At 44.7% G+C, this 24,025-nt stretch overlaps 1 protein-coding gene across 1 annotated transcript in view; it reads right to left on the minus strand.

Annotated features, from left to right (window-relative positions):
• Window positions 1-2,736: 2,736 nt before the first annotated feature.
• Window positions 2,737-24,025, minus strand: part of LOC142570581 (ATP-binding cassette sub-family A member 2-like) — a 92,683-nt gene continuing 71,394 nt past the window's right edge. The window contains exons 7-10 of the mRNA XM_075678952.1: window positions 15,611-15,798; window positions 13,757-13,930; window positions 9,571-9,826; window positions 2,737-3,679 (exon numbers count right to left, since the gene is read on the minus strand). Coding sequence (XP_075535067.1) covers window positions 3,509-3,679; window positions 9,571-9,826; window positions 13,757-13,930; window positions 15,611-15,798 — 789 coding nt within the window. The 3' untranslated portion in view covers window positions 2,737-3,508. The remainder of the gene's footprint in view (window positions 3,680-9,570; window positions 9,827-13,756; window positions 13,931-15,610; window positions 15,799-24,025) is intronic.

Genomic DNA, 24,025 nt, shown 5'->3' on the forward strand with positions numbered 1-24,025 from the left:
CGGAACATACGCTCAAGCGACCTAGTTCTTATCGCTGTCTGTTGCTTTTGTTTTGTTTCATCTCAGCCGAAATAGGTCACAGAAACGCGTGAAAAGAATTTACCGGCAGCCAGTGCTTACTTCCTTCAATAGAATTCAACACTACGGGGTGCGCAATACTGGCGCACCCTTAAATGTGTGTTACGTTGGCGTCCGCAACGATGCTCCACGTGAATTGACACATGACACAGCTTTTTGCAAAAAAGTGCATTGCAGATGGTGAGATATGCGATCTCATTTATAGCAAATACTGATAACACCGTGCGGAGCTCGTCAGCAGAAAACTTGTCAATGCGCTGTGTCGCCGTATATTTTAGTAGTTTCAAGAATGAGTCTAAATTGAGCAGTAGCGCAATTTGTTCGGAAGTGATTTTTATTGAAAATGCACCATATGAAACACAGGCAAATGAAACCACCGGAAGCCTGGCCAGTGTGCCCTCAACTTTCGTGTCGCCACATTGATCTGCGGCAACTTCATTGCTCTACGAGCTCGTCCTTGTCCCGCTTTTTCCAGTCAGCGTGGTGCACGTGGTCTTGAACTTTTCTGTGTTCGCGTGGGCAAAAAGACATCGTCCTCCTGCATCTTCTTAGGCTTCCAGAAAGGCGCATCAGACCAGACGCCGCTAGTGCGTAGGCGGGAGAGGGAACGGCACCCACTTCAAGCACCCACTGCGTGTTCATTTTTGAACAGCCATAGTTTCGCAAGCTCGCACGGTAATGTTGCGAGAGATTTTCTTCAAATATCTTTTTTTCATTTGTATTGCTCAGGTACACATTTCTCTAACCTCTTGTCAGTTGCAGCTTACATAGCAGTGTCCTCTGTTCGGATGCGTTGTTAATGGCAAAACAAATAAATAAAGTCTACCTGCCTGTGTCATTGTCAGTGTGCGCACTAACAAAATGTCTTTACTAATGAGCGATGATAACGCATGGATGTCTTTTCGCCCAGCTCGTAAAGCGGTGCGGAAAGGCCGAAAAGTAAATGCACGTTTTCAAACTCAAATGCAACTCCCGAGTGTATAGTGATTTACTCTTTGACGAAAATTCCGCCCCCTTGGTCGGCCCCCTCATAGTCCTTAATGTTTCTACAGAACACCATAGGCTCCGCCTCGTCGATCAGTATGTGTTCCACTTGTGGCCTGCATCGGAGACCATCTACGTAGACAGCTAAGCAGACAGCCGAGACAACTTTGGGGCCATGTATTATAATGCGTTTCTAGCCATATGGAAAACGCACGGAAGACGCTTCTGCGACGTGATGCCACTTCGCCGCGACAAAGAAAGTTGCGAAAAGCCCACAATATTTCTGTGTTTTAAGTTTTTGCATCTGTGAACCAACAAAAAACACGATGTAGCATATAATAATAGGTAGGATAGCGCGTCTACATTGTCTTGTGCGCAGACAACCTCCCTGTCGGCTTTCCAAATGTCCTGCTCATCCGCCGTCTTGTTTAAGACAGGAAAGTGGCCTGCATCGATTTTGACTGCTGTTTTCGCGAAGCTGTCTACTTTGACGTCTTCATGAAAATTGGGACGAGACTTAGGATGGCTGCTGTCCGCTTAGCCGTCTACATTGCCGTCTACGGCGGGTAATGGAACACAGCTTCAGTAGCTAATGTTGAGTCATGGAGTCATCACTTGCGCATCTGTGAGCAGAATGCACAAAATCATTTAAGTTAGCAGGATGACTTTGTAGAAACATTGCAAGCTTGATGTCATTGTTTGTACAGGTAAAGCAGGTACACTTAAAGATTGAAACTTTGAGTGCGTTTTACAAAAATTTTGTAAAAAATGTTCTCCATTAAAACTGTGCACAATTCAACGGTGCAATGTGCGTGCTGCCTTGCGTTCGAAGGACATTTGCTAAGCCGGAGTTTTTAGAATTATTGCCAGAAGGACGCAGATAGTTTTGTTTTCATACGTCATTCCTGATAATGACGATGACGAGACGATGATGATGCTTCTCATTTATGGCGTATACCCGCTAAGGGGTATAATCTGGTAGCAGAAGGTTGCTGAAGAGAAATGTTTATTGCAATAACAATAATAATAAAAACAAAGGACAGACTGAAACAACAGTTATGTTAAGCTTTTTTTCGCTCTATCCTTTTATAGCTTTACTTGGTTTAGCGCTGCTAAGCCTAATTTGACTACTTAAGTAGCGCTGTCCTTTTCTATTTACACGCGATGTAGCCGTCAAACTAAATGAAGCAGAATTATAAAGCCGGTAATATTGATGTAGAAAACGAAGGCCCGATCAATAAAGAGATTAGAGAATAAATTACACTGAAATGAACAGTGAACACAGAAGAGAACTTCCAAAAACTAGCACCATGATCTTGTTGTTATACTTGAAGAAAGGATACTGTGACTAAAGCCTTGAGTCCAGGCTGCAAATAAGATTATTAAAGAAACATTTAATACGAATCCAACTTTCCAATGTACAGCCTCGTGTAATCTCGTGCTCCCATTTTACTAATGGTTGTGGCAGGAAAAGAAGTCGTATATCGATTAATATTCATTACAAGTATGGCGTAAAGGAGGCAACATCAGACCAGCCTCATGCAAGCAAAAATTCAATTGTGGGATACGACGGCGTAATTTGGTTGAGGAAACTTCCAACTGCCGAGAAGAACGCCACTGTTTATTTCAGCAGAAACGGATGTATTCAATGATTAGTGTTCTATTCAACGATAACTCGTTTGAATAATTCTGTAAGCGAAATTTTCTGTATCCCGATGCAGTTAAGCCACCTTATATAAAATAGGCACCGCAGGTCCACTTGGAGATGTTGTGGCTAAGAAATCCGCCATTGCATTGAGGTATAAGCCACGGTGGCCTGGTGCCCGCAGTAATTAAATCTGTTGTAGTGTTGCAGGGGTTAAACATCGGAATGCACTTAAACGAGTTGAATGCGTTGCTATGGAAAGCGAACAACATATCCAAAGAGAGTCTGTAACTATGACAGCTGGCAATTTCTTCGGGGGAAGTCGTTAGGCTACCAACGTGCTGTAGTGTGTGAGATAGCAATTATTGGGCAGAGCTTTCCCCTTAACGGCTGTTCAAGGTGCCTCACGTAAACGACACGTGACAGTAGGCTTGTACGACACATATTCGTATAGCATTACCCTTTATTCTGTTGAACACTTTGTGTACGTGTAGAAGCTGTGCAAAGTGAAGCCAGCATTTTTGCATCAGAACACAAAAGCACAAAATCGCTAAATAAAGAAATGAAATAACATGCCGTCAGTTGGCGGCATGCATTCTTGAGAGCAGCAATTTACTACGTGATGAAGGTCAGTGTGCGTAGAGAGCTGGCACCAAATAATTGAAAGTCACACGATATAAAGAGACACGAAGGTTACATAATGCACGTTAAGGAGCGGCCAGCGTATATGGAGATTTCGTAAAGTTCGTTTGTTTTCACCGATAATTAAAAAAAGATAAAGTCCCAAAATACCAAAGTGGCTCAAGTTCTGCTTGCTGCAACCTTCTTTTCCGCGAATGCAATGAATATCTGCTCCAAATTGGTGTCTTGGACCATGACGTGGGAGAAAGCGTGAGACTCCTCGAGCTCCTCCACCTTTTGGAATACGGCGCTCCAAGGAAGCTTCTCTTTGATGTGGTAGGCGTGAACGTTCTGCAGCCGAAAGTACACTCAGATTGCAATAACTTTAGCATAGAATTTTTCTACCTCCAATACATCAAGTACTTCGCTTTAATTTCCTGAAAAATTTAAATACACAGTAACAACATTAGCTAAGTGCAGAGCACCGGTTGCGAAATGACGGTGTCGGAAAATGCGTGCAACAAACGAGGACGAGGGAATATTACTACAGTGCAACACCTGTATCTTATGTTTTGTCGGTGATCGCTGCCGTCAAATCACTCTTGTCATAGGTCTCCCACGGGACGCGCTTGCTATGGCGGGAGCCTCCCCACAGCTTTCGTCAGTTCGAGAGATGGGCATATCGTTGTCAGATTATAAGCAAGCAACAAATGATTCTCTGCGATTCCCATCGATATGTTAGGAAATCTGTGAAGAGGGACAATCATTGATTGGACCCATGATCACAGAGCAGGCAGTCCTTGACCCGCCGTGGTTGCTCAGTGGCTATGGTGTTCGGCTCCTGAGCACGAGGTCGCGGTATCGAATCCCGGCCATGGCGGCCGCATTTCGATGGGGGCAAAATGCGAAAACATCCGTGTACTTAGATTTAGGGGCACGTTAAAGATGCCCAGGTAATCGAAATTTCCGGAGTCCTCCACTACGGCATGCCTCATAATCAGAAAGTGGTTTTGTCACGTAAAACCCCATAATCCTTTTCACGCCGTCCTTATCGTAATCTGTGTGTTGCGTCGTTACTTGACCACACGTTGGCCCAAGAAACAGTTTTATTTCTCGCATGGACAGAGCACAGCGAGAAGAAGACGGACGAAGAAGGCACACGTAAGCAGGCCGGGGGAAAATTTCGGTGTTTACGCGTCCCTTCTTCGGTCTGTGTTTCTTTTTTTTTTTGTTTTCGTGCTTCCTTGCCTATACTGAAAGAATGAACCAACTAGCCCCAACCAAAGCTTTGTTGCAGCTTACTTGTCCGTCATCTTTTCGAGAACATTGTCGAAAAGATGACTGCAACAAGCCACCTATGCACCCGCCATGGTGGCTTAGTGGCTATGGCCTTGCGCAGCTTAGCACGGGATCGCAGTTGCGGCTCCAGGTGGTGGAACTTTGGTGCAGGCGGAATGCAAGAACGTTCGTTCATAATCAGATTGCAGTTTCAGCACGTAAAACCCTGCAATAATTTTTTTACTACCTGTGCGCATTCAATGTGTCGTGATGAGAGTTATCGAATGCACAAGGTTCTTAGTCCTGGTAGTGGCGATAAAGGAGTCGGTGTGGAATTTACTGAAGCATTCTTTGACGGAGCGCTGTTCCATTGTTTTCAGAGAGAATGGTTTGAGATTGAGCACTTTCACTACACCTCCCGGCATCTTGCTGATGTCACAGTATACCCAGGTATGCATCACTAGGCCTTCTTGTCGTTCCAATCAGGCCGCACGTTTAAGCGGATGTTACATCCCGTAAGAGGGTGACGAGAATGTCTACATCGGACACTTTGCTCGTACTAGATTGCTCCTGTTCACTTATTTACATAACGTCGCCGCGGTTGTGAATCAGATCCAGCGTTAACTCGGTTCCTCTCTCCGTGTCCGTCCCTCTATCCGTAGTGCCGCAAGTATGAAATTCGCAGTGTTACACGTCTTAAATATACGTGCATTACAATAACAATACAAATTGAGTTAAACATCGCAGTGTTCTACCTATTTTATTTTTTCAGCTAAATGACTTACCACGCAGCTTAGAGTAAGAGTCACAGTTAAATAAACTTCGGGAGTACTAAGTACTAAGTTAATTCTAAGGGGTGGTGGCAACCAGTTGACCTTCTATTTTATTGAAGTATGTAGATATTACAAAAACCGCAGAAACATTCTCAGGAGTCAAGCCAGCAGCTTGATACTTCCACTAACTAAAAATTAAAATGGAAGAAACTATTACTGCACCCTTAGTGCTGGAAAGGTCTTGGAATACTATATGAATAAAATGTTCGTATTTTCTTCTGCTTACTAACCATACACACATGGCTTCACATGTCCGAAGGCACACATGAACACTGTACATTTGAAGACCGCGAGCAATGCTTTTTCGGATATCACGCAGCCGCCGTTGTCAAGCAATCCTTAAACGGCGAAGCTCGTGTCGCAATTTCGTGAGCCTGCCTGCGAACGTCCGCCACTCATGTGACCTCCAAAAGATGGAGAATGGGGAGAAAACACGTGTAATGGCCTCAGTCTGCTCGTGCTCTCGCATGCTTGCTCTCTCGCAGAATCGGCATTGCCATGTGGCGGTGTCACTGTCTCTTTTCTAGCCTTCCACCGCTTCAGCTCAATGTTCAGAAATATTGTAATCAGAGGCCAGACTTATACATATTACAGAAAAAAGTAACCGATTACAATTACAATTACTTATTTCGAAAGCGTAATTGATTGCGGTTGCCAATTACTACCGCACGATGGTAATTTGGGAATCAGTCAATTGCAATTGATCACTTCTACATTACATTCCTCCAAACTTTAATACCACCGCATAGATGCAGCGAACAAAACGAGCTGGCTTGTCCCCCTCCCCGCCCTCTTCATTGCGTCACCTGCAGCCTTTCATCATTGCTCATCTGCACTAGCAATAACTTCTAAATCTTGTTGATCACCGTCCCTAGTTTTTGCTGAGAAGACATTAGCAGCGACACTGAAAACTTGCTTAAGGAGGAAAAGTGCAGGCAGCCGTACCTGGCAAGTGTAAACCTGGCTGCTCTGCGTTGCACCTTTTCTAGTTTATCAATTAATCCACATTGAACGGGGTCACATACAATGCTTGCATATTCAAGCGTTGACCTCACATGTGTAAGCTATGCCGTTAGTTTTGCCGACTGGGACGCAGATTACTGTTTCCGCCGCAGAAACCAGAGCTTCTTTTCCACGTTTTTGCAGACTTCCGTAATGTGGTCCCAGATACGCAAATATGTAGGCTGTGGGAAGTACAGCAAAGTGTACTGCGTAAACATGTTCCAGCACAGGCTTTCTTTGGCTTGTCATGCACAATACAAATGTTTCCGCCTCGTTTATTTTCGTTTTCATTATTTCTCAACACCTTTCAATACTCGTTAGAGCTTCACTTAACTACTGTTGATCTTCCTTGCTATTTACTACTTTGTACATCAAACAATCATCAGCGACAAGCCGCACAGAGAGTTCTTCGTCAATGCTAGGAACAATATCATTGAGGTAGAATAAGAAAAAAACTGGGCCAAACACCAATCCTTGCGGAACGCCTGACGTCACGGTTTTGATTTCAACAGTTTTGATTTGCTGCCATCAGTGTCGATGTACTCGGTCCCTTCCTTGGTGTGCGCGGTGATCCATTTAACCATTATTCGGTTAATTCCAACGTATCTTAGTTCCGTAATAAATTCGGCATGAAATAATCTATCAAAGGTCCTTGAAAGGTCAAGAGAAATCGCCTTTATCTGCTACTTAATAATTAACGACTTCGCAAAATTATCGACTGTTCCGTGGAAATGTATCACTGTAGAAATATGCTGTCGGAATGGGGCACAACGAGTTGGTGCTCTCAAGGTAGGTGAAGATCGACCTAAATATGACTTCTGATAGTTTGCTGCAAACACTTAACAATATTGACCAATATTTTTCGTCTTTCTTCTTGTCACCCTATTTTTGCGCGGGTACGTCCCTACGTATGAGCCAGTCATTAGGGACTGTAGCCTGAGCAAGTGACGCGTCGAATACAATGTTTAAATATATCGTCACCCATTCGGCCTACGTTCGCGTAAAGGCGTCGGGATTACCGTCTGGTCCCGCCTAGTTTTTCCTATGTTAAACGGAAGTGCTAGAATTTCTTCACAGCTAAGCACCATGTATGGCCTTTTTTTCTCAGTCGAGCGGGATGAGCGCACTATCAGATTTTAGAGGTGCGGAGAACACTAAGCGAAAACATTTTTTTTATAACAAGCCTGCGATAACGGCAGCGTCAGTGACCACCTTATTATTGACGGCAATAGAATGCGAATGATTTTCTTTTTGGAACATATAAAGCCAGAATATATCTGTAGACGACTTCATAACTTCAGAAGGGTGGTTTGCGAGGCGAGTAGCTTATGCATCCTTGACTTATGCAGTGCGCAATGACATAGACTGAGAGAAAGAAAACAGGTTGTGTGTTTTCAGCGCTGTGTCTGTTTTCTTTCCCTCCGTGTAATTTCGTGGTGCCCAAGTCGCAGATTCATAAATTCGAACACTTCCTCGTGAGATAGTTTTTTGACTTCGGCAATTTTAATCCTCAACTTTGCACACAGGCTCGATATCTTCGCTTGGTCTTTAGTTTTCATCTGTCTGTGGCGGCTTATCTTACACTTCAGTTAAATTATTTCGCGGCTAATCCGCAGATTCTGTTTTATTCTCCGTATTTTTCGGAGTGGTACGTACGTATCGATACAGCGAAAGGTAACAGCTTTGAAAGATTCCCACATCATGTTCACATCAAGACTGGAATCAAAGTTGTCCTACGCGAAAGAAAATAGTCATTCACACCAGCACCATCTGCTTTTTCAGTCTGGGATGTAAGAAATGTTATACTATTTTTTCCTAGGGTTTTACATGCCAACGCCACAATCTGATTATGAAGCACGCCGTAGGGGCGGACCTTGGAATAATTTGGACCACCTGACGTTCTTTAACGTGCACCTAAATCTAAGTACATGGGTGTTTTCGCATTTCGCACCCATGGAAATGCGGCCGCCGCGGCCGGGATTCCATCCCACGGCCTTGTGCTTAGCAGCCCAACATCATAGCTACTAAGCAACCACGGCGGGTAAATAAATGTTTTCATTTGTTTTCAGTTTATGTTCGTCGATTGTTATTTGAACACAAACATGTTCATGATCCGATATCCCCTTATCTACAGACATGTCGAAATGCTCGAAAAGTCCATCAAGAAACACAAGATCTAAGGTAGACTGCAGTTATCCCGAGACATTTTGTGTGCTTAAAAATTAAATTAGGGGGTTTCACGTGCCAAAACCACTTTCTGATTATGAGGCACGCCGTAGTGGAGGACTCCGGAAATTTCAACAACCTGGGGTTCTTTAACGTGCCTCTAAATCTAAGTACACAGGTGTTCTCGCATTTCGCCTCCATCGAAATGCAGCAGCCGTGGCCGGGATTCGATCCCGCGACCTCATGCTCAGTAGCCCGACACCATAGCCACTGAGCAATCACGGCGGGTAGATGTTGTGTGGTATCGTGAACTACTGAGGTAATGAATAAATGCGATGTCGATAACTGAATCAGACTGAGCTTGTTCCCGCGTCTTAGTTTCCAAAGTTAGCCAGTTGATGCCAGGTAAATTGAAGTTCCCAGCAATGATGAGTCTGTTGCTGAGCTTTTATTAGCATCTAAATAAGTTTGGATTGAATCTAAAAAAATAAACGAGAGAGGCGCGTTCGGTGGTAGGTATACTGCGCCGAGAAGAACCGTCATTTTGCCAATATTTCTTTCGTGCTAGAGGCTTTCGTTCTGCGGTATACCCCTCAGCGGTTCCAACTGGATATTTTTCTTCGATGCAATTGCAACACCGCCACCTCGTGATCCTCGATCACCGCGTTTTACTTTATAGCGTAGGAGAACTACCTCGTTGTCTTGTATATCCGAATCCCGCCAAGTTTCTGCGATGGCGGCTATGCGTGGGTCTTAATTCACCGAAATGTACTGTAAAGAATCAGCTAGTTTATTTACGAGCCTCCTACCGTTCATGTTAAATACTCGTAAAGAATTAAGTTTTTCATCCCCTTTGCTTCAATCCTGACCAGCAACTAACGGAACGTTCTTCATACGCTTGACCTTCATAATAGACATGCCTGCAATAAGGGCCTTTGCTAACGAAACAAATGAAAAACCTACATCGTGGTCTCCGAGGACACGCACTCCAGGGAAGAGATTGGTCACGTCCTGGTCGAGCGCCTTGTTGGTCTTGCCCTCCATGGGCTGATCCGCCGGGTTTACTTCTTTTTCAGGCGGCTCAGTGCGCGCCAGCACCAGCTGCATTGTGTAGCCGGTGCCGAATTTATCCCGCAGGTGCGGCAGGGTGCCAAGGCAGGTCATCTGGCCTGCCACCATGATGCACATTCGGTCACACGCCGTCTCGCACTCTTCCATGCTGAGGGGTGGTGATGGGAGTGCGGAAGCGAAAGAGCAAGATCTGAAGCTTAACCAGCGCTAGTTATTTCTTTGAGCGGTTGAACCTGCAAGCTCATATTTTTTTTTAGACAAAACCTTAGCTGACTTTACACAGGCTTCGTGTATCTTGTAACCACTATCAGAAAAAGAAAAGGCTCGGTTAAGAGACTTGGACGTCGAATTAACATAAAAAATGGCATCAAATGATATCTCACCATGCCGACAACACGTAGCAATACTCAGCAGCGAAGGATATAATCAAACGTCAGTATAATCAGCTGCAAATATAAAAGATATGGGGGGGAATTTAGGCGCCCATGCTTCGATCACTCTACACTGTTCCTCCACCAAGTGGCATTTGACTGAACTGCCACGCCCTCCGCCAGATGGCATGAAGTGCCAGATGTCGGTAACAAAACTGCATATACGTCTCTTCTTACGGACCTAAAGGAGTCATGTGGTGTAACTCTACAATTAGAATTCGGACTGGAAGAGAGCTTGGTCGCCTAAGCAGGGAAAGTGGAGATGCGCTGGCAGCGCAATGGCGTCGCGCAAGCCGTGGGCGTGCTTTACGAAGAAGCCGCAAACATTCGGGGCTAACGGGCCCACGCCTCGCGGTAGCGTGAAATAGCAACAAGCAAACCGAAGCGAGGAACGCGTTTGAGAGTCTTGACGCGGAAAATATACACGGTAGACCAAGGGTCGACGCGGAACAAGAACGGGTGGAAAGTAATTGTATGTGAAATATGATACGAAATGAGAGAATAATGAGCACGAGAACGAGACAAAATAGCGAGACGTAATCAACGTTTAGTAATCGTGTCATTTTAATCACCATGTGCGTTGACTTTGTCTTCTTTAGCGTCGAAGATTCGTTTACCATTTTGATCGTTTCTGTTTGATCTAAACTAAAACCCTCATATATTTATTTTACCATTAGTACAACTATTCCTAGGTGCGCCTGTTGCATCTGCCAACATATGCCGCATACATGAGCGCTATGACTTCCTAGGTATAGCATGAACGAGAAGAAGGGAAACATAGGGGCCAGATGCTTGTTAATCACGGCCATATAAGCCTTATTGGAACGCACAGCTGTCTCAGTTAGGCAAACAACGCATTATATATATTAATGTGTATTATGATATTCTCAATGTACGCTTGTTCTCTATGTATTGTACTAAATAATAGCGTTTGTGAAATTCGCCATTAGCAAAGCAAGTGAGGTGTAAAGATTCAGGCCATACGTTATCTACATAATAATAATAATTGTATTATTATTATTATTATTATTATTATTATTATTATTATTATTATTATTATTATTATTATTATTATTATTATTATTATTATTATTATTAAACGCCCAATTTAACTGAGCGATCATACGAGGATGTCGTTCAGTGCCGTGAGATCTATTTCATTAGATGGTGCCTGAAATCAGGGCTACAGTTAGCGGACGCATCGCGCGAGTTCCGTTTTGAATTTGAAACCAAATGAACGCATATATTGGCCAATTTGGGAAACAATATTTTACAACCCGGAGTAGCACAGATATGTCGTTACGGGCCTCGAACTACTGTAGTTGTTATGCTTTGTCCGGCCTGACACTTTGCTTGGCGTGAATAAATTTCGCTGCTAGAACCTAAAAAAATAATAAGTGGTCGGTTTGTTCACATATTTCACAAAAATAAGTAATTTCTTGCACCATATACACATAAATGGAGCTTTAGAAAAGTTATTTTGCTGCACCGAACACAGGAACAGTGTGGAGCTGTAGTTGTAGCTTCTTAACGGAAGCTTTCAATTAAAGTGATACGCGCAGTCTGGTTGCCTTCTGCTGTAAATATCTCGGTGGATATTTCTAAACTAGCATTAGGTATCAGGACACTTTCTATGGGTGGTCAGGCCTAGAGTCCCGACATCCTCCCCGGAATCAAAAGCGAAGTGGATGCCGTAATTCCTAAACATTTGGCGAACTTTAGTGTCTTGCAGCGCTGCCTTGTGAATACCGAGTCATTTTGACGTCCGTCATTATGAGATGTTACGGCCAGGAAAATGGTATATCTGGATCGACCCAGCTAAACCTACTAGTTCGAGACAGTCAGTGGGCAAACAGACAAATTGCCGCGTGGTGTTCAATAGGAGCATTCGTGTAATGGTTTTACCGTGTTTTGACGCCAAATGATCTTTGATATTCCGTTTAGGAGGATATTATTCATCTGTACGGCATAAAATGCGGTAATAAATGTCACCACAGTCGCCATCTGCACATTGTAACCCGCTCCCCACACTCATGCACGCGCAAACCTGCATCAAGCTCGGTAAGGCTGCGCCATCCCTTTTACTCCTGCTAGTTCTGCAGCAAGGGCTGGCTTAAACACGCGAGATCCGCTGAAAATTAGCATCTAAGGCGACCATTCTGAAGAGAATATCTTGAAGAACGTGAGATAGCACTGTGCGTAGCCTGCTGAAGACATTGTCTCCAATAATCTTCAACAGGACCTCACTTTTATATTGCGCTTAGAATTCTATATTTAGCTTACCACAATGACCACAGAACATTTTCACCGGTTAGCTACACCGTGCCAAGCCATTCCTTGTCTCAAGAATTTCCGTGCAGCTTCCGCACTGGTTCGTTTGCCGGTCGCCTTCTGAGAGGGGTGGAATGCGGAAGCGCTTACGTATGCTTAGAATTAGGCGCACGTTAAAGAGCACGAGCTGGTCGAAACGTAGGGCAGCCTATACAGCGCCCATCATAACCCACTGGGTCCAGTTAGAGGGCGCAATACCCTACATTTTAAATATTTTAAATCTGCTAATTATGCTCAGCGCGTACACATTTGAGAAAGGCCTAATTAAAGGGCTGACACTGTGGTATTCTCACATTGATCTTTCTACTGACACCTGATCAGTTCGCACTGTCTCGCATTCACAAAAGAATGTGCCACTGTGTAATCGCTTAATGACTGTGGTAACTCTACTCTACTGTCACCACTGTCTTCGCCCTTCTTTTATTTTCGCCACAGCCCCGGAATAAAGTGTTGAATGTTGCTTAAGCATGTTCGAAGCTGAACGTTCGTTTCGTTACGGCCCGCAACATAAATGGTGGTGGGCGATATTGTGAATTTGCTGTAACCTATTACAAAACTTCCGAACATGGATGTTATAAGCTCGAAGCACGGCATAAGGAAATCTAAGGCAGCTTGCACGTCCACGTGTGCTCACGTAGAAAAAAATAACGTAATAACATCGCGCCACAAACGATGGTGAACCAAAAAGCTGACCGATCGTGCCTTTGAAGCCACTGGTTCTAAATAAATGATTAAAAAAATGTTGAGCGAATGACAGCAATGGCGATTTAATACGGCGGTTGAAAGTACGCACCCCTCGTACGAGCACTCGTAGGAGCGCCCATGCGTACGGGTAATTCTCGTACCATTTGGAGATGGAGCAATGAGCTCAGAAGGACGGGCACGAGTCATTTATCTCTCTTCTGAAAGTTTGGCCAGTGCCGTTCGCACTGAAATGTTCGGCGGCAAACGCGGAAACAGCGGCTCGATGCGTACCACTGTGGCATCGTGCGCTGCCCTTGCAATCAGAAGGCAGCGGAGGCCAGCTTAGCCAAGCAATGAATGCATCACCGCCTAATGAAACCTGGCGGAGTCCGCGGCAGCGCGGTGGAAACAGTCTATAGGAGTAAGAGTGAAGAACTAGACACCTAGTGGTACATGTAATCTATTTTTTTCGATTCCTATTCTGTGCTCTTCAGTTAAACCTGCATAAAAGAATGGACCTGTACGCCATCAGGCCTCCCAACTGTTCTAAATATGCTTGCTATCATATTTTTGACCGCCTAACTTCGAACCCAGTTGAACCAAACGAGTTCGCGCTAACGGCGGCACCGTACCCGTGAGACGTGAACACCACGGCTCGATTACCCTCCGTGCGCAACGCTGCAAGTCTGCCGGTGACCTTGGTCCGGGACACGACGTCGATGCCAGCGAAGGGTTCGTCCAAAAAGATCACCCTGGGATTTCCCAAGATGGCCACAGCGATCGACAACTTCCGCTTGTTGCCGCCACTGTTGAAAAGACGGGGAATAAGCAGCAGCGAAGGGGAAGGCGCACGTCACTTGCTGATGACGTGCATGGTGTTCCGAAGCACATCAGCCAAGTGAATTATATTCTGAAAAATACTGCCAAGGAAATTTCTCGAGCATCTTTCAAAATAATGGGCAATTTCTGGTTCTTGATTGTCGTCTCATGATACTCTCTTGAGATAAACTGTAATGAAATGGCATTACGTGGTTACGAAAAGCAAAGCGAGAACAAAGTAAAAGTGGGAGCCAGCGTTTCGACGAGTGGACTTGTGTTCTTCAATGCGACATATGCTTTCCTCAGCATAGTATAAACAAATAGGGTTACGTGAGCATAGGCACTGCGCCGAGGACCAGCGTATGTCACCTTGAAGAATGCAACTCCACTTGCCGAGACGATGGCTCCCGCTTTTGCCTTGCTCTCATTTTGCTCATCGTCTTGAATTACCATCTCCCGCCTTCCCCGTGTTTTCCCTGGATCACACGGTTACGTATTTTAAATTTAAATTGGAAAGAGATTTCGGTGAAGTCACGTATACCAGGTTAAGCATATTAGTGGGCTCACGTTGGCGAAATGGCGTGAGATCTTACAGCGCTTCACACTTAAATTCAACGATTTAACCTAGGGCGAGATATTAAGTACCACACCAATTATATTCAAAAGAGCTTTGGCTGGTATATTATGAAACTTTCACGGTGCTTTTACCACTGCTGCAAGGACGCGCCACGTCATTCTGGCGGTGGCTGCTGCGTTGATGCGTTTCTATCCCATAAAATAGAATGTGAATTATTTAACTAAGGAAACTGCCACTGAGGCATACGCAAGATAGCTAATAAGTTTACAGTGACTACACAGTATGCAGAGATCCCGAGAAGTGCCACAATATCATTATATTACACACAATAATGCAGGGGAAGAAAATACCACGCTTACTCATATCACACCCGCCTTCGTGTAACACCAACAACCTTAAATTTCCTATGATCAAAATCTTTAAAAATAAAGGGTCAATCAGAGATTGGGTTTTCAGCGTATGACAAATCAGGGGGGGGGGGGGGGGCAACAGCTGGTACAAAGCTAAATATTCTAAAGCTGCTGAAATAGCTAACAGCCTGGGCGGCACCGAAAACGACCATTTTTTGGGAGTGCACCGGTGAGGGGCGACAGCAGAGACGGTAAGATTGGCAGTGATAAAGACTCAAGGGGGAGCGGACCTTAATCAGTGGTTCTGAACCTTGTATGAATGCGCGTGTTGTCTGTAGCCACTGATTACGTTATTACGTAGCACATCATTCGCGACGTCTTCCATGTTCCTAGTGGGTGGTCGTATTAACTTGCTCGTGTGGCAGCCACAATCCGTCAAGATTGAAGGTAGCGCACGCGATGGTGCGCACGCTTCCGCTAACGAGAAAGGAAAGTGGAGAATACCTGAAAGAACATGAAACTGAGAAACTAGCTCAGAAAAGCTGAAGCTTTCATTTTTTTTAAATAAACATTAGTAGTACTGATAATAGAGGCACGAGATAAACATATCTCACACTCATATAGCAAGTATTTAAATCTCCGTCGCGCTTCGGCATTGATGTTATGTGCACTCCTTCTATCGGCCTATCTCTTTCACCTGAAGCACTTGCGCTCGTTAAACGCTCTCCGTGTAGACGCACCTGTAAGTCCCGCACCACTTTGATGCATGCTTCTCCAGGTCGACGAGCGTGATTGCCGCCTGTACCGCTGCTTCTATCTGGGGTTCGGGGATGCCCCGGAGGCGAGCGAAGAGGCGCAGGTGTTCGAACGCGTTCAGCTTCTCCAGCAGGCCGTTGGTCTGAGGGCAGTAGCCGATGAAGGACTGCCACTGAAAAACCGAACGTTGGCAACTGCACGGCTATTTATTTTTTTACCTGCACTGCACACAGGCTCAAGCAGACGAGCGTAGTGCAGGGCAGATGCAGTGACGTTTTGTGCTGCACTTGGCTAAGTGAATGGCAGCCAATGAGAGCGGACTGTTCGTCGTCTTATGCACAAGCAGACGAAAAGCGCTTGACTTTACACTTTGCCTGACGTTGCATCCATTGACCGCCCTGTATATGATCTTGCATAGGCACTAAAAATCGGTATGCTAGTTCGCTTTGTAGAACGAATATACACAAACTGCAACTAAATACGTCGTAAATTGCTGCCATAAAATTTGGGCTTCGATTAGGTGGGCGGAGCTACGCTTTTTGTGCACGGAAAAATAGAATGGCGGCTTTCGTCCCCACTAGCCACACTCGTGCAGCCCCAGTTCAGGCAAAAAAAATATATAAAATAGCCCTACTACGTCAGTGCGCGGTCACATGCAGCTGGGTAGCTGGCCATTACCACAGCTCCCAAAGTAGCCCACCAACTGCTCGAGAGCCGGGTGGGTCGGCCAATGAGACTCGCACTAACAATAATAAAGCAAAATCTGGCTTAAGGTGCGTGCGGGCGCCACCAGCATAGGGCCGATTACCCATTGCGGTAATGACGGGTGAGCGCACTATGCCTACGCATTTAGCTTTCTGGCTTCAGATTAATTGTGCACTTGTGTATCTTCATCTGCATTGTGAATTTCATTTTGCGTCAATAGTTTGGTGGGTCGCAATATTTAACCTTCTCTCTTTCTTCCTTAAGGAAAGCGCGCTTTTGAAGAAAAGCGAAGAAAACCTTACTCGATTTTGAAGAAAAAGGCCGTCGAAACGTTGTCTGAGAGAGCATTTTTTTTTTTCCGTTAGCGTCTGAAGTCTTCGTTTGCTACTTTTAGGTCTACAGAAGACTATGTAAAAAGTTCGGCCACGGTTGTTACACGTAACCCTTAATTGCACCAAAAACAACAATACAGACGCCGACCAAGAAGAAGAAATTAATAAAGCTAGGAATATCGGAATAGGAAAGCTTACGAATCTCATCGAATGCAAGATTCTCAGACGTGCATGTGGTATTTCTTCATTTCCAAGAAGTTAAAAAAGAAGTGCTGATTCCATTCACTATGCAAATCGATGTTATGCGAAGGGAAGCATGTTGCAGGTTCCTGACTGTGCAGAATTTTTGGGGAGTTCCGCAAACTGCTACCAGATGAACCAACGTGTTTGCGTAAATTGAGTAGTGTGTGGAGCCCGGCGAGCGCACGTTTCTGTGATGACAGCAGCACGACCACGTCCATGATCACAACTGCTTAGTTCTGCATGATTAGCGGGCGGGCGTAAGCAAGAGAAACTCGGATCGTGACATCATCAGCAAGTAGGTGCTCTACAATTGTACGTACTTATAGCTCTATAGACCATGATGGTATCTGAACTCCGGCGAAGAAATATTAAGACATCATTAACTAGGGCGGCCATGAATTGGTACAACGTCGCACAGTTTCTACGTTGGGCGAACTGCTACGATTACGTAATGGGGAAGGTTGGCCGGTCCCGGACATAGTGCTATCTAACACGGTACCTCAAAGCACGAGGTGTCGCAAGGAAAGAAGGCCACAAAGTGGCACGTGGCGTACGCGCCCAGTGTTTCAAAAAGCTGGCTGCCTTTGGAACGAGAAAAGTATGCGTGTGACGATGGCCTAGTGGCTAGAGAACGGGAGTTCTGAACTCCACGGCAGAGGTTAGGTTCTACCGTGAGTTGCCCACTATCTTCTTTTTATTAAAGAGAGGCCAGACAGGAACCCACTTACCTACCTAACTAACCTAACTGCCTACCCAACCTATCTACCTACCTACCCATCATGTCTAACCTACCTACCTAGCCAACATATCCAACCTAACCCAACGCTAACCCCCACCCCAACCCGAACCCTCGGCCTCCTTATCGACCTTTTTTTTCCGGTGTCTACAGCAGAAAACTCATGCGAGGAAGTCATGTCCCGGACGCACTTGCTCCAAGATGGACGGTTTCAACGAAGCTTGAGGTTAACGTTCTCCGAACAGAACTGCATCTTCAAGTTCCGTTTATTCGTTCCGAATGGTTTCATTAATTCCCTTCTGAGCTCCTTTCTCCATTCCTCGTGCCATCTGTGCCACCACTTAGCAACAACTTCATGTCTAAGTAGTCACAATTGTTCCATGTTGTCGTCACATTATAGGGAACATTTTCCTTTCAATTTTCGTTTACCGCCTACAATCTCAGCGGGCGTTAGCCGGGTAGGCTTGCCGGGTTCATCATATACGCATGTCAGGGGTCTTTTGTTAAGGATTTCTTCTGCTTCTCTAACGATAGTCTGCATCTCGTCGACGTCCACTAATCGCCACCCAATGACCTTGCGAAAGGATTCTGTTAAACTCCGGATCAATTGTTCGTAAAACCCACCCCACCAAAGGTGTTTCCCTAGGTTATATTTACCTTTTACGTCCTCACTGGTAATAAAGTCTTGTACGGAGTGAATCAGTCGAGATGCGCGTGACTGCTTGGAGTTTCTTGGCCGCTCTCTTGGAGGTAGCTGCGTTGTCAGTGTAAACTAACTGGCACGTTCCTCGTCTTGCTACGAACCGTCGAAAGGCTCGTAAGTAGTTTTGAGTTGTGACGTATTTTCACAATTTCCAAATGTGCGACTCGCGTCACCGCGCAAGCAGGAATGCATATCTTCATGGTATTCTCCTGCATTGCCTGGCTTGTTGCAGTGGACCCATCAAATACTCTCCCAGGACTTCAAACGGTTGTGCTTGGGTTATTATGGTAGCTGGAAGGGGGCGGAAGGTTGACTAAGATCCCTTGAGTTGAACCGCCTGCAGAGAACACACTTCCTTATGATTTGCTTGGCGGCTTGCCGTCACCCAAAACTTGGTCCTCAGCTGTGTGAGCGTGTCCCTGATTCCAGCATCTAATGTCTCATGAAGAGTGTGACACACAATAAGTTTTGTGAAGTCGTTGTGACGGAGTAGCACAATCGGATGTTTTTTATCAAATGTAATTAACGGTTCTTGTAGCCTTCCCCGAAGTCTCAGCAATCCTTCCTCATTTTCAAACACTTCATAACCTTTCAAAGTTAAGATACTGTCCACCTTTTGCATTCGTCTGATCTCGGCGTTGATATGACGCTTCTGTTCCTGCTTCATGAGGCGTGATTCTGAATATATATTTTTTTCTATTTCAGTGGACCGCTCATTCCATATGGACGCAGGTCATTTACTTCGTCTTTGATATGAGCTGTAATCAATTTTTGGTAAGAGCGAAACTGGTTGGAGTTGATAAGTTGTTCCATGGTACAATGCGTTGTGTTCTGAATGTGACGATGTTCTTCTTCTGATATTATTCTATACCGCTAATTCTGTAAGAGATTTGCTCATTGTTGTGTGCGTGTGTGTGGTGGTTGGGGGGGGGGCGCACAACCCCTATGGTCCTGTCTACCAAAATTTCTGCCCCAATGCGGCTGACAGTAGCCTCTGCGCAATAATACGTCTCGTTAAAAAGTTAGGTGAATTTTTGTTACTCCTCACGTAGTTAAATTTTAATTTGTGCGGCGTACTTCATATTTCGCTGATTATGTTGCCAATGAAAGTTTCTCGCTTGTTCCGTCTCGTGATCCAATGAAGTACTGTGATTGAATGAGTCGAAAGCTTCACTTGATGTAGTGATTTTGTCATATACAACTCTTCGTGTAAGCATTTCTACATTCTCACTGAAAGCGCTGTTCCTTCAATTTCTAATCTCGCCAGGCTAGTGTTCTTTATTGGAGCTACTTTTGTCTTCGCCAATAGCAACTATACTGCTTTTCATCCATCCTCATGAGATACCACGGTTCCATGTGCTGCCGGACTATAGCATATGAAATAAGTGTATGCTCATGCTTGTACGCAAGCTTAAACTTTCTGTATAAAGCCTCGCTACTTTGTGCTTTTCAACTGTTGGTAGTCACTCGCGTTCATTTCTTTCATTCAGCGTTTTCTGTTTCTTCAATTGGACAGTCTCACGAAATATCCGCTTTCCATAATCGTTGTATTGCGACTTCGGTGACGATCGCGACTGGCGCTATAAATCCTATGAGGTCGGATATTTTGGCACTTGCTTCCAGTACCGAGGGTTTTGTGGGCCTCTCCCCGACATTTGTGATCCATTTTTTCACTGGATTCCTTAACGTGTCATCTTATGGGTCCCGCATTATTCGAAGTCGCATAACTTCATGCAAATTTGTTCTTGTTCAAATGTCTTGTTCAAATGTCTTCGTTAATTCTGTGCTTTTGGAGGTGCATTTTCTGATGTTCATTCCGGCACGTCGGAAATTTTTTTTTTGCTTCGACGCGTACAACTTCTGTTTCTTGATCGTCTTTGACACATAGCATCACGTAATCAACGTAAATAGAATTTCCGAGTTTCTTGGCTGTGGCAGGAAAGTTCCCTATTTTTTTATTAGGGTGGTGACAAATCATTGCGGCTACAAGGAAGCTGCTCGGATCCTTTCTAAAAGTCGCTCGCGTCATTCGCCATGTTGCGATCTTTCTTTCGTTGGAGTTCCATCTGTCTGGCTTTCTCCCACCGTAGGAATCGGAGGGTGTCTCGATAATCTTCATGAATGCCGATCTGTAGGAATTTCGTTTCAACGTCAGCAGTCATTGCAACGCCATGGCTCCCCATGTATAATAATAAAGTGAATTGTTGGGGTTCAAGCTTGCTTCTGCTTTTAAGTTGTCGTTCAACGACAAGCCGGGATTGACCATTGAGGAAACGTCAAAAACGATTCGCACCTTGAATGTTGTGCTGTCCTCTCGTATCACTGCTTGGTGTGGAATGTAATACATGCCACAGCAATGCGGGCATGTAACACATTGCATGCCCTTACATGCCCGCACTTTTTATCGTGATGCCCCAGTTCCGCCATGCCAGACGTGAAATACTCTTACTTTGACTTATCATAGTCTTCCAATAATTTTTATAGCTTTATTAACACTTGCATATGTCTTTTGATAGCGATAGATCTTTTGATGTCGTTGTAGCCTTGATAGCTTACAAATCCCTCCAAGGAAGTTTTTCTTGGTACCTCTCGCCTTCTTCCATAACTGTCCCTGCAACTACTATTATGCCTTTACTATACTACTAGCTACTATTATGTCATCATCTCTCGTACTTTGTCATGTCTTCACGTAGTGTTCGGTCCAAGTTTTCTAGTTCTTAAGAGTTTCTGACTGCATTGCTGATTTCTTCACGTCTTTCTCAAGCGTGTAGCAAAACAACAGCACTTACATTGCCTAATTGACATTTCATTGTGCACAACCCGTGAGCCTTCCAACCCAGAATGATTTCCACTAGTATAGTATTCTCGTTGATCCTTTCTGTTTTCCTCAACACTATTTGCCAGTAGAAGCCAGCTCCGATAAGGAGTCTCGTCTCCTATGTGTTTTCGCCTAGCACTGCTCATCTACTATATAATTCCCATTTCCTTTCTGTACCACTTTGCTTTTTCATAAGGTCGAGGCAGGTCCGGACTCAATATTACATCTACTTCGAGTGTTTCTGTTTTCAAAAGATTGCCTTCTGGATATTCCGCTGTTTTGACCTCGACAACGTACAGCCATTCTTCGTTCTCTGTACCAATAAATGCGCCTATGGTCATTCTTTCTTTCCTTATATGAACGCATCCAAGGCGTCGGGAAAGTCCAGTGACAATAAAAATTTGCTGGCTACCGCTGTCCAGCTGGAGTCATCAGTATTCTGCTTTAAGATATAATTCCATCCATGTGAGTGCTGTCTGTAGAAGCACGCAATTGTTGCTACATCGCAGTTGAGATCATGCGTGTGGATTGCATGCCGTATCGCGTTTTCTCTTGACACTAGAGCTAGAGGATTGTATTCTTTCTCCCATGATTGTCATGTGCATTGCAGATATGCATAACGGCTTGTAGAACTTGCGAGTGATATGTTACTTGCAAATCTGCAAGTCACATACTACTGGCACCAAGCCTATCTAGACTTGGTGTCGTAGAACAGTGGCTGTTCTTGGAATTTCAGAAGTGCCCACAAGTTGTTGCACAGCGCGATTAGCTAGGCCTCTGTGCTGTTCCGCCAACTTCTACCACGTACGTTACATGACTTAACTACCACTGCATGAAAAGAAGTTCCATACAGATTCAGAACAAATTTCAGGCTTATTTAGGACTGCAAATTTAGGCATTTGACATTTCATTACTTCCCAATATTATGTAAGGCGCGCGATAGGAGGCTTTGATATATCACTAAAATCTGTGTGATATTTTTTTTATGCTTTCATTTCTTCTTCAGATCTATAAAATATACATTTCTGACGGCGAACATAAAATTCGGGCCCACACAGAGTTGAAAAAATAGTGACAAACAACTCCATTTTAATAATAGAATAAAAGAATATGACTAGTTTTTCAATAACGCGAGAGGACTGCGAAAAACAATCATAAGCCACCCCACTCCGTGAAGGACCAGCGGAGCTGTTTAGCACACGAAATAGAGGTGATAGTGAATTTTCAACAAAGGTACGAACATATTTCTTGTCCTTATCGGTGGTCATCATAACGATAGACATGCACACACATTCTCGTATCACCTCTGTTATTAAATGCGCCCGTCGCGTGAGACAGCGAAAGCTCATGTACCTTAAGGAATCGTTCATACCACGGTAAATAAAAAAAATTAAGGCGGCCTCCCCATCATGAACACAGAAGAGAAATGAAATGTTACGCTGTAATGATGAGCGACAAACGAGCCAGCTGCGGAAGACGACGACGATGCTCGAGCCATTCCTAATGATTAAATATGAATATTGTCAGTTTTGTTTACATATCGGGTATAAGCCCAGTTTACTGGGACAAGCCGGGATTGACCAATGAGGAAACGTCAAAAACGATTCGCACTTTGTGACGGACAAAATTAAAGAAAGATGCTCCCGGCATCACTGCATCACTGAAAGTTGTTCATTATGGTGGTGGTGGTGATGATGATGACGATGATGATGATGGTGGTGTTGGTGGTGATGATGATGATGACGATTGTTTCCCCCCGCCTATGAATGGCTCATACCCCCTTAAGCAATTAGCGGCAACGGAGCCAGCTGGTGAAGGACACGACGACGACGAACGCATGACCCCGTACGTACGAGCAACTTCGCGTGGTTGCGCCGAGTGGCGCCAGTAGCGCGGGTTGCTCGCGAACGACGCAAATACCCTAGCCACATAAGCTTCGTTGTAAAGAAGAACCTATAATCGAAATATTTTTGTATCTCGACCGAAGGAGCATGAGCACGGCTCTTCGGCTCGCGCATCAAGATACCGGTGCACTAAGTCGCGGCAGAAGCCTTACAACGCTTTCAAAGAGAAGTGGTGTGCTGAACGCAGTCACGCAACGTAACTGAAGCTCCCATCCCCATCACAGCATGTCCCATGTCTATTGCTAGACGTCGACCTCTTCTCGAGATATACAATTATCCCCGTGTTATGCATGCTGACTGCTTTGCATAACTGCAAATCTCTTGTCATCAGACAACCTAACCGTCTGCCGAACTCGTCTGGGTTTACTTCGCTTGGCAAGCATTGTAATGATTGATCTGACATACCCCGGAACTACTTCCTCGTAGTCTCAAACTAGAGTATCGGCTACACCATTTTCCTAATACTGTCGCCTTATATCCCTGAAATTTATCAGATGCTGCTTCCAATTTTCTTTCAGCTCTCCAGAGATTAGGTCGTCATAGTGATTACCTGTCCCAGTAAACTGCGCTTATACCCGATATGTAAACAAAACTGACAACCTTCCGGAGACTGTTGTGCTGACTTGACGGGCCCATCCTGACACCACTCGTGGGTATGCTACCTATTTCCTCGCAAGGGGATCAATGCAATTCACAACATGGCCCGATCCTCACGGTAGTGCCGCCGAAAGCATAGTTGCACCGATACTGATAACAGGTCTTTGAGAACTAATCACTCTCACGTTATGCATCCATACTTCGCACCAACGAAGCTGTTCAAGCACTCTCTATTTTTTTCTCGTTAAGTCAATGAGTGCTAACTTTTTACCGAGTGCTACTGTAATATGTACTGATGCAGATGCTTTTGGACATCGTCTACTAACACCTCAATCCTCCCTTGCTTGGATAGCTCTAGTGG

This window comes from Dermacentor variabilis, chromosome 2, assembly GCF_050947875.1.
Source record: "Dermacentor variabilis isolate Ectoservices chromosome 2, ASM5094787v1, whole genome shotgun sequence".
Taxonomy (NCBI): Eukaryota; Metazoa; Arthropoda; class Arachnida; order Ixodida; family Ixodidae; genus Dermacentor; species Dermacentor variabilis.